The sequence below is a fragment of the Eleutherodactylus coqui genome, chromosome 9 (genome assembly GCF_035609145.1).
Source record: "Eleutherodactylus coqui strain aEleCoq1 chromosome 9, aEleCoq1.hap1, whole genome shotgun sequence".
Classification (NCBI taxonomy): domain Eukaryota; kingdom Metazoa; phylum Chordata; class Amphibia; order Anura; family Eleutherodactylidae; genus Eleutherodactylus; species Eleutherodactylus coqui.
In genome coordinates this window covers 154,031,390-154,045,643 of record NC_089845.1, presented here as the reverse complement: position 1 = coordinate 154,045,643, position 14,254 = coordinate 154,031,390, and the positions used below count along the sequence as shown (strand labels likewise).

The 14,254-nt window shown below is 44.4% G+C and overlaps 1 protein-coding gene across 1 annotated transcript in view; it reads right to left on the bottom strand.

Annotated features, from left to right (window-relative positions):
• Positions 1 to 14,254, bottom strand: part of ARHGAP39 (Rho GTPase activating protein 39) — a 164,420-nt gene that overhangs the window by 104,135 nt on the left and 46,031 nt on the right. The window contains exon 2 of the mRNA XM_066578706.1: positions 9,770 to 10,204. Coding sequence (XP_066434803.1) covers positions 9,770 to 10,204 — 435 coding nt within the window. The remainder of the gene's footprint in view (positions 1 to 9,769; positions 10,205 to 14,254) is intronic.

Sequence of the window (14,254 nt, the reverse complement as noted above, 5' to 3'; positions counted from 1 at the left end):
CACCGATCTGTAGGTTACATAATGTGCGGCACTGGACATGCTGCGTACAACCGCTCTACTACCAGGATATTATACCGAGCTCCACCGATCTGTAGGTTACATAATGTGTGGCGCTGGACATGCTGCGTAGAACCGCTCTGCTACCAGGACATTATACTGAGCGCCACCGATCTGTAGGTTACATAATGTGTGGCGCTGGACATGCTGCGTAGAACCGCTCTGCTACCAGGATATTATACTGAGCTCCACGGATCTGTAGGTTACATAATGTGTGGCGCTGGACATGCTGCGTACAACCGCTCTGCTACCAGGACATTATACTGAGCTCCACCGATCTGTAGGTTACATAATGTGTGGCGCTGGACATGCTGCGTACAACCGCTCTGCTACCAGGATATTATACCAAACTCCACCGATCTGTAGGTTACATAATGTGTGGCGCTGGACATGCTGCGTACAACCGCTCTGCTACCAGGATATTATACCAAACTCCACCGATCTGTAGGTTACATAATGTGTGGCGCTGGACATGCTGCGTACAACCGCTCTGCTACCAGGATATTATACCAAACTCCACCGATCTGTAGGTTACATAATGTGTGGCGCTGGACATGCTGCGTACAACCGCTCTGCTACCAGGATATTATACCGATCTGTCTTTGCAAGAAGGGGAATTCAGCAAGTATTTCCTTCCATCATTCCAATTTCTCAGGCTTGCTATTTGCATCTAGTTAACTCTCCAGTCACTTCATAGACAGTGAAGCAGGTGGGGAGGAGACAGGGAGGTGAGGAGGCAGTGTCGGCACTAATTAGTATCATGTAGTCAGTAGATCTGCCTCCCCAGCCATGTTTACACACACAGATACATGAATCAGAGCAAACAGCACTTACTCCATCACTCCTTTCTGCGCCCGGCTCATGTGTACCGAGTGGCTCACAGCTGATCAGGGCACTCTTATTACACTGTATAATATGCGTTACACGCGTGGCACTAGTGACAAGCGACAGAAACAAAAGATACTTTGTGCCAACCTTGATGACTACAGTAACTTTCCTCATTTATTGATGCATAAAGCACTGCGGAATAAGTTGGTGCTATACAAACAACAATATTATAACACCTTCCTACATATAAGATGGCTGTGGGTTAGTACAAAGGCCTTCAATATGTTGCAACTTACACCATCTAATATACGTATGCCTAAGCGTGTCCTGTATCGGTATATAACCAAAATACTGCCACCATGTGCCTGGATGACCACATGACACGGCATGGCTGGCTGCACACGACCGGGAGGGATCCCACAGTGAAATCATACTGTGACCCCGGCTGGCGACCCTGCGTACCTGCAAAATCTGTGGAGGCTCACAGGCGGTCATGCGCAGTACAGATTTTTTTTTTAAATATTTGTATTTTCCACGAAGTCGCTAGGGAAGTGATGCGGGAATCCGTGGCCCATCTGCAATGTCAATTGCGTATGGAGTGCTGGTCAGACAGCCTCCACTGACTTCAAGGGAGGTCGTCTGGGCGGAATCTGCAGCAAAATAGAGCATGCTGCGATTTTTCATCCACTTGCAGAATACGCAATTCATAAGCAAAAGTACGTTCTTTTCAATATGTGCGATTTATTGCAGATCCTCTGCACAGACACCGACCGCAGATTCCGCAATGTAAATTTGGTTGCGTGAAGCCGGCTTAAGCTATTTATATATTTGGGCGAATAGAGGGGGACTTGACACCTAATTGTTTATACGGTAGAGGACACTGTGGCGCACACTTACCAGCCGAGGGGTGGAGGCTGAGGAAGAATGTTGCCACACCACCAGTGTAGCGGAGCGTCTCCTGCTACATTCACAGTCAGTGTACAGCGTGATGTGGGGAGTAGCAAGCTGTGGGGGGTCTCGGCTCACCAGCTTCTATGTCCATAGGTTCCTGCTGCATTCAGCGCCCACATAGAAGCACTGTGCAGGAAAGTACAGCATGATATGGGCGCCAGCAAGTACAAGGGGGTTCATGCATAGTGACTCCTGTGCCAAGCAGTTCCTGCTGCCCAAGCACAGTGGGGGCTCACCTCTCGGATCAGTGGCTCCTGTGCCCAGAGGCTCCTGCTGCATACAGCTCCTACATGGAAGAGCTTGGGGGGTTTGGGTGTGCTTGGAGTATTAGGCCACGTCATCCAATGCCTACTAGCATGCTTGATAAAGGCTTCTTAGAAGGCCGAAACGCGTTGTTTAATAAATCCACTTGAAATCTTGAAAACATCTTCCCAATCTGATTTACTACACGCTTTTTGGGATTGAGGGGTGCCGCGGACCAGACACCCCTATGAAGTAAGTCATCATTATCTTTTTCCATATCGCTGGAGTGCCAGGAGGTCCTTTTTACTGTTGTCTAGCATTTCTCTTTGTTCTCTGGTATCTATATACCTAGAGCCACCTCACGACGCTCTCCCCCCGGGATGTCGGCCAGATCAGTGCTATTGGATTTCTCATTGGACTCCACACTATTTGAATACAACACATTGGTTGCTCTCCGCCCACTAGGATCCCTGACGTTTTGGGACACCAGGAGGGTCCCGTTACGTCTGGGTGAGTCCCATACGTTTCTTGAGAAACCTTTTGTATTATAATTATCATTCCTAACCATCAGCGCTATCATTCTGTGTTTTGTTGTTCATTTATTGGCCCCCAGAGATGATATGGCATGCTGACGCTAGACCACTACAGGGGCCACGTAAACCAAAACTGGAGGGGAAGCATCGGCACAGGAGGAGCAGGGAACTTGTAAGCTCAGTGTATTATGGCTGTTTGAATTGTCGGAGGCAAATCGGAGTCAAAATCCACACAATTTGGTGCAGATTTGTCTTGAAGATTTCTGTGGATTTGCTGCGGACACTTTCCGTTTGATCCCCCAACCACCTGGACACCCAAACAGTCACTGGGTCACCGGCAATTAGAGAAAGTGTAATTTTCTGACAGAAAACAGATTGCTGATTGTAATCCCCCTCATTCGCCTTTCATCTTTCCTGCTTATTAAACGCACATGAAAGGTGTCCTCCGTGTTAATGCGCGGTATGAGATTGTCTCATTAGTCACGATCGGCAGGCTGAACACTCATTTCAAGCAGTCGCTCTAAGGCGGCTTTACGTTAATTCCAAATTACTGTGTGAAATCAAGGGAAATTGAGAAAACGGGGGGAAAAAAGGGAACACAAGAGCGGAGAACTGGCGCTGCGCATGAGCCTCATACAAGGGGAATAACTCCGCCATGGAGTGAGGAGAAATACTGTAATAATGCCTCAGCATCTAATAGCAGCATACATGTACAGGGCCAGCTCAAAACAGTGCCATCTGTAACATACGGCCATCATCTTATAGCAGCATACATGTACAGGCCACGCTCAAAACACTGCCATCTGTAACATACGGCCATCATCTTATAGCAGCATACATGTACAGGCCCAGCTCAAAACACGGTCATCTCTAACATACGGCCATCATCTTATAGCAGCATACATGTACAGGCTCAGCTCAAAACACGGTCATCTCTAACATACGGCCATCATCTTATAGCAGCATACATGTACAGGCCCAGCTCAAAACACGGTCATCTCCAACATACGGCCATCATCTTATAGCAGTATACATGTACAGGCTCAGCTCAAAACACGGTCATCGCCAACATACGGCCATCATCTTATAGCAGTATACATGTACAGGGCAAGCGTGAAACACTGCCATCTGTAACATACGGCCATCATCTAATAGCAGCATACATGTACAGGCTCAGCTCAAAACACGGTCATCGCCAACATACGGCCATCATCTTATAGCAGTATACATGTACAGGCTCAGCTCAAAACACGGTCATCTCTAACATACGGCCATCACCTTATAGCAGCATACATGTACAGGCCCAGCTCAAAACACTGCCATCTGTAACATACGGACATCATCTTATAGCAGCATACATGTACAGGCCCAGCTCAAAACACGGTCATCTCTAACATACGGCCATCATCTTATAGCAGCATACATGTACAGGCCCAGCTCAAAACATGGTCATCGCCAACATACGGCCATCATCTAATAGCAGCATACATGTACAGGCCCAGCTCAAAACACGGTCATCGCCAACATAGGGCCATCATCTTATAGCAGCATACATGTACAGGCTCAGCTCATAACACTGCCATCTGTAACATACGGCCATCACCTTATAGCAGCATACCTGTACAGGGCAAGCGTGAAACAGTGCCATCTGTAACATACGGCCGGATGGCATCTCAACAGATCAGGATGCAATATGAACGGGCGCTGGAGCATTGTCACAATTTAAAATTAGAGCCAAATGAATTAAAACAAATGGAATGGTTCTCACCTGTCCCCTCAGCCCTGGTGATCCAGCACTGCAGCCCTACGATTCTCCTGGTCTCTGTTAACAGCGGAAGTCAGATGACCACTTCCTGCCAATCAGAGAACTCAGCATAACCACCCGTTCTCCTCGTATCATGGCGCTCAGGATATATTGCTGATGCCAGGGAGAATGGGCATTTAGCTGTAATTTTAAAATGTGATTTTGTAGCTGGACAACCCCTTGAAGAAAGGTTAGTTCTTTATTAGATTTTTTTTCTTTAATTGCTAGCGACAGACTAGAATTTGGCCTCTTCTACCACAAAACTGCTTCTAATCCACATAAGTAGGCACAAAATCCACAGACAGTGTCTGGCGCTCCATGCATACCAGACATACGAGTATCAGCTGAACATATGCTAAAGGGACACTCCTTTGGGATGCATGAATTTTATAGGCATATTTGTATAGTAGTCAGTTGGTTTTTAGCATTTATTTAGTTAAAGGGTTAATTGGTTTTAGCATTCACTTACTTGAACATAGCTTAAGTTCCTTAAAGCGACCCTCCGATCCTTGACAAACAAAGATGGCCGTATCGCTTCTCTACTACCCGATGCAGACTGTGAGCAGCAATGGCCAATCAAAGCAGAGCGTAGTGTCTTAGACCAACGATGATACTAATGGACAATGTGCATCCGGTAGTCAGAGAAGCGGTGCGGCCATCCTTGTCTGTCACATGAAGGATGAGATCTGCACAGCGCATCTCTAACAGATGAGGCCTCACCTTACAAGTGATGAGAGAATGCCTGTTCAATGCCTCAATGGACAATTAGTAATAATATCCCACAGCGTCATCCACGGTATAAAAGTTCGCTAAAGACAAAGTAGGGCGGAGTCCACCATGGAACGGTGATGGTGAAGTCTCCTCCCAACCACTAGGGGTGATGGAAATCAATGTCGCTTCCCCCAGATTGGTTGGCCACAGATGCTAAGTATGACATAGTTTTGCGTTGCGTATCTTGCTGATAACCTGCTTATATATCCTGTTCGTATCCTTTGATTTTAGGGCCCATTCACATTTGCCTTGAGCTTTCAGCCACAATTATATTTTTACAGCAGAAAAAAAACTGACTTCAAAAGGAAATAAACGTTTCCGTATTTTCCCGAGTGATTTGCTTCCATTCCGTTGGGTTTCTGTTTTTTTTTTTTAACGAAACAAATATCTCAGACTGCAGCGTTATTTGTTCCGTGAAAAAAACGTAAACCTAACGAAAAGAAAACAAACTTGTCTTTCTGCCCTCAAGCAGCCGACCTCCCCCAACATCTCCATATCAGTTTCTGGCCCCATCATAATCCCACTCGCTCGCTGCCTTGGGGTCACACTGGATTCTGACCGCTCCTTTACTCCCACATCCAATCTCTGGTCCGAACATGCCACATGCACCTTGGGAATATTGCTAAAATTTCTCCGTTCGTCACCACGGACACGCTAAAGACACTCGTTGTCGCCCTCACCTATTCCCGCCTCAACTACATTGGCCTTTCCCGCACCAGACTCTCCCCTCTCCAGTCCATACTAAATGCGGCAGCTAGACTCATCTTCCTATCCAGCTGTATCTCAGAGGCTCCGTACTATGCCAGTCACTACACTGGCTGCCCATTCATTACAGAACTCAATTCAAACTCATCACCCTCACCCACAATGCTCTCCATGGTGCCGCGCCACCGTACATCGCTTCCCTCCTGTCCATACATCACACATCTTGTGCGCTCCGCTCTGCCAACCTACTCAGACTAAACAACCCTCTAATGTGAACCTCACAAGCTCGCCTCCAGGACTTCTCTACTGCCTCACCGATCCTCTGGAACGCTGTATCCCAAAAAATCGGGACAATTATGAATGCACGGAAAATCAGATACGCGTTAAAGAAGCACCTCTTCAAAGTAGCATACCAAACATCCTGATCTAGTCCCCCACCCACACAATATGCTGCCTGCCCTTCCCTACGGCTTTCCACTTTTACCTATCATGAACACTTCCTGCCCCACACCTCCTGTACTACCCCCACCGCATTTGTGTCCTAAAAACTACATATCACATGTTATCGTCGCATTGCTCTGTTCGCCCTCGCTCCGCTGCCCGCCCCGGTACCTTCTGTATCACCCTAACCTCTCTGTTTTCAAATAACTGAATATCACATGTAACTTTTGTAATTTTCGCATTGTTTGTGTTCCCCATCCACAACAAAAAACTGAAACTGACCCGTCATCTTTTTGTCAGTGTCTCTTAGCAACAGATCCATGAAGCACGGAGAGCACAGAGCTTCACGGTTTGTGTGGGTATTTTTTTTCACATCTTTTCAACACAATATATTGCAAAAACTGTATCTGTATTGCCACAATGACAAAAGTCATCGCGAAAACCAGCGAATAAAAATACACCATTAAAATTCACCGCTATAGGAATATAGGACTATAGGAATATGGGATTATACGTCCATTGTGGTTTAGCAATAAGTAAAATTACATTAAACGCACGCACGGATGTGTGAGCTGTACATGGTGTCCGCTATAAATACTCCTCATCAAACGTATAATACTGCCTTGTTTGGCGAGAAGTATCTTATTGCATTCCTTCTGCTCATTATTCCCCACACGTAGTCGCCCAGGATCCGGTTTTCACATGAAGCTCGCTAGGTGAGTCAGCTCAGGCTTAACAAAGGCTGCTGCCGCCGACTCCAAAATGAAATGTGATAGAAATAGGTCAATACTCATCTGATAGAGGACTTCAGAGCGATGGCGTCAGCAGATGCCTCGTTGACCGGCCCTGTCAGGGAGGCAGATAAAACTAGAACCGCACCTAGTATCATGGACGTAAGCTGAATATAAAAGACCACCAGAGCAGGAGCCGGACTTACAAACCCTCCTCGCAAAAACTCACATAGTTTTATCACACCTTAGTCTAAATTCTAACAGGAATACGGTTGTAAGAAAATAACGAGACGATAAAACACACAGTAACTGGAGTGACACCGCAGCAGACGGCGAGCGCAACGGGTAGAGATTTATGCCAGGATCACAGTCTCGGATGTTGTGGTCGATAACTTTCAGTACTTCTGAGGCGCTGTTCATATGGAAGATTTTACCAGAAGCTGCACCAATTGCATGGCGAAATCTGTGTCCAAACATTCCCCACTCATTTGAATGGGAATCCACGCCGTAGTATGTATGGTGCAGATTTTAAATGAAGCCACTCTTACACATAGCGTTGGCAAAACACTGCGATTTTACCGCCATTTTCGTCTTACTATGGTTTTTTAACACAATCCAAAATTGTGATGGGTGATGAGGTGCATTACAAAAGCGCGAAAATGCGGTAAAAGAGCAGACAACGCTCGAAAATAACATCAAGCGCATGTCTGTAAGGCTCAATTGAAAACAATTTTACCACGATTATTACAATGTTCAAAACGCTGCGGTAATAGTGGTAAAAAGAGCATGTGTGAGAGTAGCTCAAGTCAGTCAAGTAATCTATGCTCTATAAAAGCTGCAGAGTCCTGCACCATATACTAATTAGCGATGGGCCGTACACCTACCAAAGTGGTCTGGGCTCTTTAATTTCCTCTTTACAAAGAACCGCCCCCATGTATGCTGACTGGTGTATCTGGCACTGGCCGCTAGATACATCATATATTCCACATGTGGTGCAACCATACCGCACTTAGGGTGGCACATGTACGTGTCATCATTCCTGGGTAGACATTATAGCGCACGCGCCAGATGCCTCGGTGAGGTGCAGGTGCGCCATATGTGGAACTTATGACATTCACTGGGGACATCAGTCAGCAAACATGGGGGCAAGAGGAAGACAGAGAACCAAAGATGGAATGTAAAGAGCCCAGACTGCTTTCTATATTTCCATGATTTAGTCCTCCTCCAGTCCAACATCTCACAGTATATGGCCTTTATCTGGAAAAATTATCTGATAAACTTCCTTTAAACCTGCAGCACAGTAAAAAAGAAACAGAAATGACAGGTCACATCCGATGTGGCATCTGCATCGGTTTTACCCCTTATGGATTAGCCCAATGAATAAAACTAAAATCTGCATTGACAAAAATATAAATCCACACAAGAAATCCGGGGTCAATGCATGGATTCCTGCCGCGGTATTCCATGGAAATCCTATGAGAACAGGGACTTATATCAAATAGGTGATCATCTTGTTACATTGTCTGTGCCCTTCCACAATTTCATGTATTGTAGTTTCCCCTTATGAGTGGGACTCTATCCATCTTAAGGATCCTGGTTGATACACAGCATACTTCAGAGAAATGGACACAATGACACAAACAGAGGACGATGATGGTAGTACCTGTGTTGCAAGTGAGTTTGGAAGACTTCAACAAAAATTCCAAAAATTGACCTTTTTATTTTTTTGCCAATTGGGCTCTGTGAGGGCTCACTTTTTGTGGACTGAGCTTCAGTTTTCCTTAATATCATTTTGGGGTACATACATCTTTTCAATCACTTTTTATTCAATTTTTTGACCAGTGGGGGTGATCAAAAAAACCCTAATCCCTGTATTCTGTAATTTTTTTTCCCTCTTAGGGTGCCTACACACTAGCGTTTTTTTTCCGCTGCGAATTCGCTGCATTTTTTTCTTTCCGATTGTCAATGGAACTTTCTAATGTTAAAAACGCAACACACCAAAAATGCAAAAATGGCAACTCGCGTTTTTAACATTAAAAAGTCTCAGTGACAATTCGAAAAAAAAAAAAACCGCTGTGAATTCGCAGCAAGAAAAAAACGCTAGTGGGTAGTCACCCTAAGGTGGGATAAATAGTGTGATATTTTAATAGTTTGGACTTTTACGGACATGGCGATACCAAATAAGTTTTTTCCTTCATAGTTTAGAATTTTTAAAAGGAAAAGGAAAAGTTAAAAGGGGGGGTTTTGGAACTTTTAATATTTCTTACTGTTCTAATACTTTTAAAAACTTTATTAAACTTTTTTCTTCATTTTTTTTACTTCCCATTGGAATCTGAACTTGATAAGCTTGTGATAAGATATGCCTTATCACAAGCTTGATCGCTAGTAGATCAAACAATTATCTTCACTTTCTCTCATTTGACCGATTTTTTTAACAATGATCATTCCATTTAAAAGTCCCTTAACTCTGATCAGTCGTTGCTGCCAGAAACAGATGATGGCCACTGGGTGTGGAGCGGACTAGCCTCTCAAACTCCTTCTATTACCCTTTGTAACTGTATGACTTAAATTTATGTTATGCGATCAGTAAGGTGTTAAAGTATTTCAGCCTCCATTGTTGTATATGCAGGGAATAAGGTTCTGTAATAGAAAGTTTCTTGATTTCTAGAACTTAATCTCACTGGATAACATGGTACAACAATTACCTGTCTGTGTCCTCCTTCACCACAAAATACGGAGCTGAATGTCGATTGGTTTTCACTTGGTCAGAACATTTGTCTCCCCCGTCCAGTTCCTGCTCCAGGGATGAGCTGGTGCTTCCTTCCCGGCTGATGTTGCTGCCCCGTCCCGGACTATTTTCGGTGGATGCCCTGGGGGACTCCGTGTTCTGTTTCAAAGTCTGTAGTTTGGCTAAAGGGATAATATCACAGTTTTGTGGCCGATGCCAGACTGTCCTCTGGGTGCTAGCATTGTAGTAGTAGAATCGAGATGTATTGGGGTCAAACAGTTCCCACCATTGATTTTCATTGGTACGTTTAATCCGGACGCCAGAAGGTGGATCCCATACGCACTCCCCTGTGATCAGATTGGCGTACATGCACTCTCGTGTCCGAGGTTCTATGATTTCTACCCATTCCAGCCTAAAAAAAAAGAATGCAGAAAAAAACCCATCAATTTTCATCTCTAATTACTTCATCTCACATTTCTAAGGCTGCAGTCACATGGGGCGGTTTGGATGTGGTAAAAACTGCACCGAAAAGTACATTGAAAAACCACGTGTCTTTTTGCGTTTTTTGTGATTTTTTTTAGTACATTTTAACCACAAGTGCAGAAAAAACGCACATGGTTACTCAGATGTGGATTTTATCATATCAAAACCATCCCCATGTGAACGCACCCGTACTGTAGGCTTTATAACAACCATCCATTATTACACCAATCAGATCCTGGTCCGAAGTCCCACGCAAGGAAAGTGGTTTGCCGAGATCCCAGCGCCATACGGCCACGCTCACACAGAGTTTGATATCTGCAGATTCCGCCACAAAGCAATATTTTAATTACAAGAACTTACAGGAATTGCTCCAGTAGAAATTGCGTCAGGGGCCACACATGTATTTGCCCCATCAAAAAGGGCTAAATCCACATGTGGGTCTGCATGCAAATCCATGGCAGCTTTTGAAAGCTCAGCTTCATAGAACTGAGTGTGAACATATCCTAAGGCCGCTCTCACACATGTGCTCACAAAATGCCGCGTCCGAAACGGTCCAATTTTACTATGATTCCTGGAGCGTTTTCGAACGCATGTTACAGCGAATGGAATATTCAGTCCATTCTACTGCTGCCGACATATCAAAATATCCCATAATAGGCATACTTGGATCCTAGGGGCCTAATATCAGGGCTCTATACTCATTTATTCTCAGCTAAGCTATAACCCACTGTCTAGTCAGGATAAATGGCAGTCTTGTATCCCTTCAATAACGACTAAAGAACGGTCAGATATAGCAGATCCCATCTGACATGGTATCCCCGGCTGTTAATAACAAGCTAATACAACTCTGTATTATCCAGCAATCTTCATAAAATGGGTAAAACTCCAACCTCGGCCCGTCACAGACACCATCAACTTAATGCCGATTTCTTTGATATGGCATTTTTGGTCTGACGTCATTAATTTTATATCCCCACTCTTAACTCCACCTCTGAGTGTAAACTTAGACCCAAAGATTATGCTATTTGGCGTGTTGATTAAGAACACTGGCCACGGTATACGCGAATATTTCTCAGAGAATTATTATTCTTGTCTTGAAAAGCTATAGCCATGAAACAGACGGCGGTAGAGTTCCCCTCCCTGTCAAGCTGGAAGTCACATACCGACATAGGGGCTGCCCTGGTAAGTGTTCTTGTCTGGATGCGCATTCCACACTACACACCAACTACCTGTATATATTTTATCTTTTATGGAGAATTTCTCTCCCCCCCCCCCCTCCCCCCCCCCCCCCGACTCTTGCATACCAGCGACCTTAAATTTGATTTTGTAAATCTACTAGTTTACTGACTTCAAGGCCAAATGCTCACGGGCGTATTTACATTGCGGAATCTAAAACGGGTATCCGCCTCAAAATTCTGCACAAATACTGCCCATAAACATGCTATGGAAAATTGCTTTTCCAAGTCCTCAAGCGGAAATTGATTGCAATTTTCCGCTCACGGAGGAAAAATTGCAGCATGCTATTTCAGTGCGGATTCCGCACGGACGGCTTTCATTGAAGTCAATGGAAGCCGTCCGATCCGCGGCCTGTCTACAATCATCATTGTGGAAAGGTTGCGGAATCCGTGTCATCGCAGCATAATCTGTATTGCACATGTGCGCCATTGGCAATACAGATCCAGAGAGGTATGCCGGGCACAGGGTCAGATCCCGCATTCAGAATCCAACCCGGCCGTGTGCATTCAGCCTAATGACTTGCAATTACAGAAATATCTTATTCTTGATATTACACTATTGGCAGTTAAAAATTGGAAAGACTAAATGTTTTGTGAGCTTCTCTAATGCTACATTATTGTACGCTGCTCCTGTTTAACGAATGTGTTCAATAAAACTAATAAAAAAAAGAAGAGTGGATTTCTGTTGGATTTGCACTGGAATCTGCCACAGATACAGATGTGATTGGACCATTCAGTGGGGATAACCCAACGCAAGCTCTCCACGGAGTCCGCTTCTTGAAGTCACACATCACTTCCTTTTTACAGCATGTGAATTTCACATCCGCATGCGCAGAAAGGGGTAAATCAGCAGCAGACGTTCGCGGCTCGGGTGTGAAATTCTGACGTTGTCTCAGACGCAGATTCCGCCACTGAGGGTGTATTTACACGGGAATTTTATCCTGCAAGTTATGTTCTCTGCGAGACGCACGAGCCCCACGCGGTAACAGAACCCAGGATTTATAAGTTTATTTACATGTGCAATTTAAAAAGAATTGCTGCATGTCCTATTTTACTGCCATTCCACAGAAAACTTTCACATTATTTCCTATAGGTTCCATCGCACTTGTATCTAGATGTGATTTTCATGGGAGCGCGATGCATTTTTTTTCTTTACTATTGAAATAACATGCAAATTTCACCTATGTGACAAATCACATGGACCGCAATGCATTTTGCTTGTAAAACGTATCACAATCGCAGGCAGAAATCACGTTTCAGAGTGCGGTATCGGCCCATGTGAATATATCCTAAAATATCGGGCACTGATTGGAGACCAATAACATCGGTCTTCGACTATTTTAATCCCTTAGAATCAGCAGTCATGGTGAATGTAGGGGTATGCCAGCAGGGGGCTCCCTCAGGCAGTCCCTTGGCTCCCACAATGCCATCACAGAGGGCCAATGCTTCACTGAGCATTCAACAACTACACGCAAGTCAGCCATAAGACTCTGCATATGCAGTTTTGTTGGCATCGATTCCCACACCCCCAAGAAAAGAAGTTTTATAAAAATTTTGAAAAAAAACTATACAGTCCCCAAAATAGTAACAAAAACAACTTCAATGCATCCTACAAAAAGCGAGAACACGGACGGCTTCCCTATTACAAAATGATGGATCTCAGAACGCAGCAATATAAAAATGTCTTTCTTCCTATTAAAGCTTTTTAAATCGAGCAAACAAGTGTAAAATAATCTAAATTTATTTAGTATCGCTGTATTCATACTAAAACACAGAATAAAGTTTCTTTGACGTTTTTACAGTAAACAGCAAACAAACAAAAATAAAGAAATGCAAAAATATGGTGGAATGGAATCAATCGAAGCTCATCAATACATTGTATGTAGTCCAAACGGGTGCTAATGACGATTACAGCTCCTGCAGACAACGAGCCGTTATAGGGCTAAATCCACGGAGAAATAAGAGTTATAGCTGCTGAAATGTGACAAAGGGGAAAAAAAGGGCTTGACTCAAACAAGTGTGGTACTTAAGGGGTTAAAGTGTTTAGACTGGCAAAGTACACAACTATCCTTAAGCTTCCGTGCCCTCCTGGAGACGTCATTATAAACCTTCCAAAATATTTCTGTACTGCAGAGCGAGGCCCAATTTTTTTCCAACTTTAACGTGAATTCCGCAGTTTTCGGTCCTGTTCAGATGGCAGGTTCGGCATCATATACTCATCTGAATGGGACGGTGTGATGGATTTCACATTCCACATCCTAGGCTAAATCCACATCTGGATACATAACGTATACATGTCCACCACGGACTGTAAGGCGGATTCCCTCATGCTGTTTCCTACCCCTACCATCCCACAGAATCCCATTGGTATCGTCACTGTGGTTTATATGGCGCAGAATTATCATCTACGTCATGGAAGAAAAGAAGAAAAAAAAACGGTATGTCCATCCTGGGCATTGATTGTTGAATCCAATTAACAGCAGAAACTCTGCTTGAGGATTAGCCCCAACGACAGGTTAATCCACGTGCGGAGAACCACACGGATTTCGAACATGGATTTTCAATTAAATCTGGGTCGCATTCTTTCACTGCGGATTATCCCCCATGTGAGCGCAATGCTCACTGCGTCCGTTCCTCAAGAACCCTCTGTCTTTTAAAGGGTGCGCTCACACGTCGCAGATTCAGTTGCGGATGTTTGCTGTAAATCTGCAGCAGATCTCATCCTTTCTAATTGAAATTGGAGG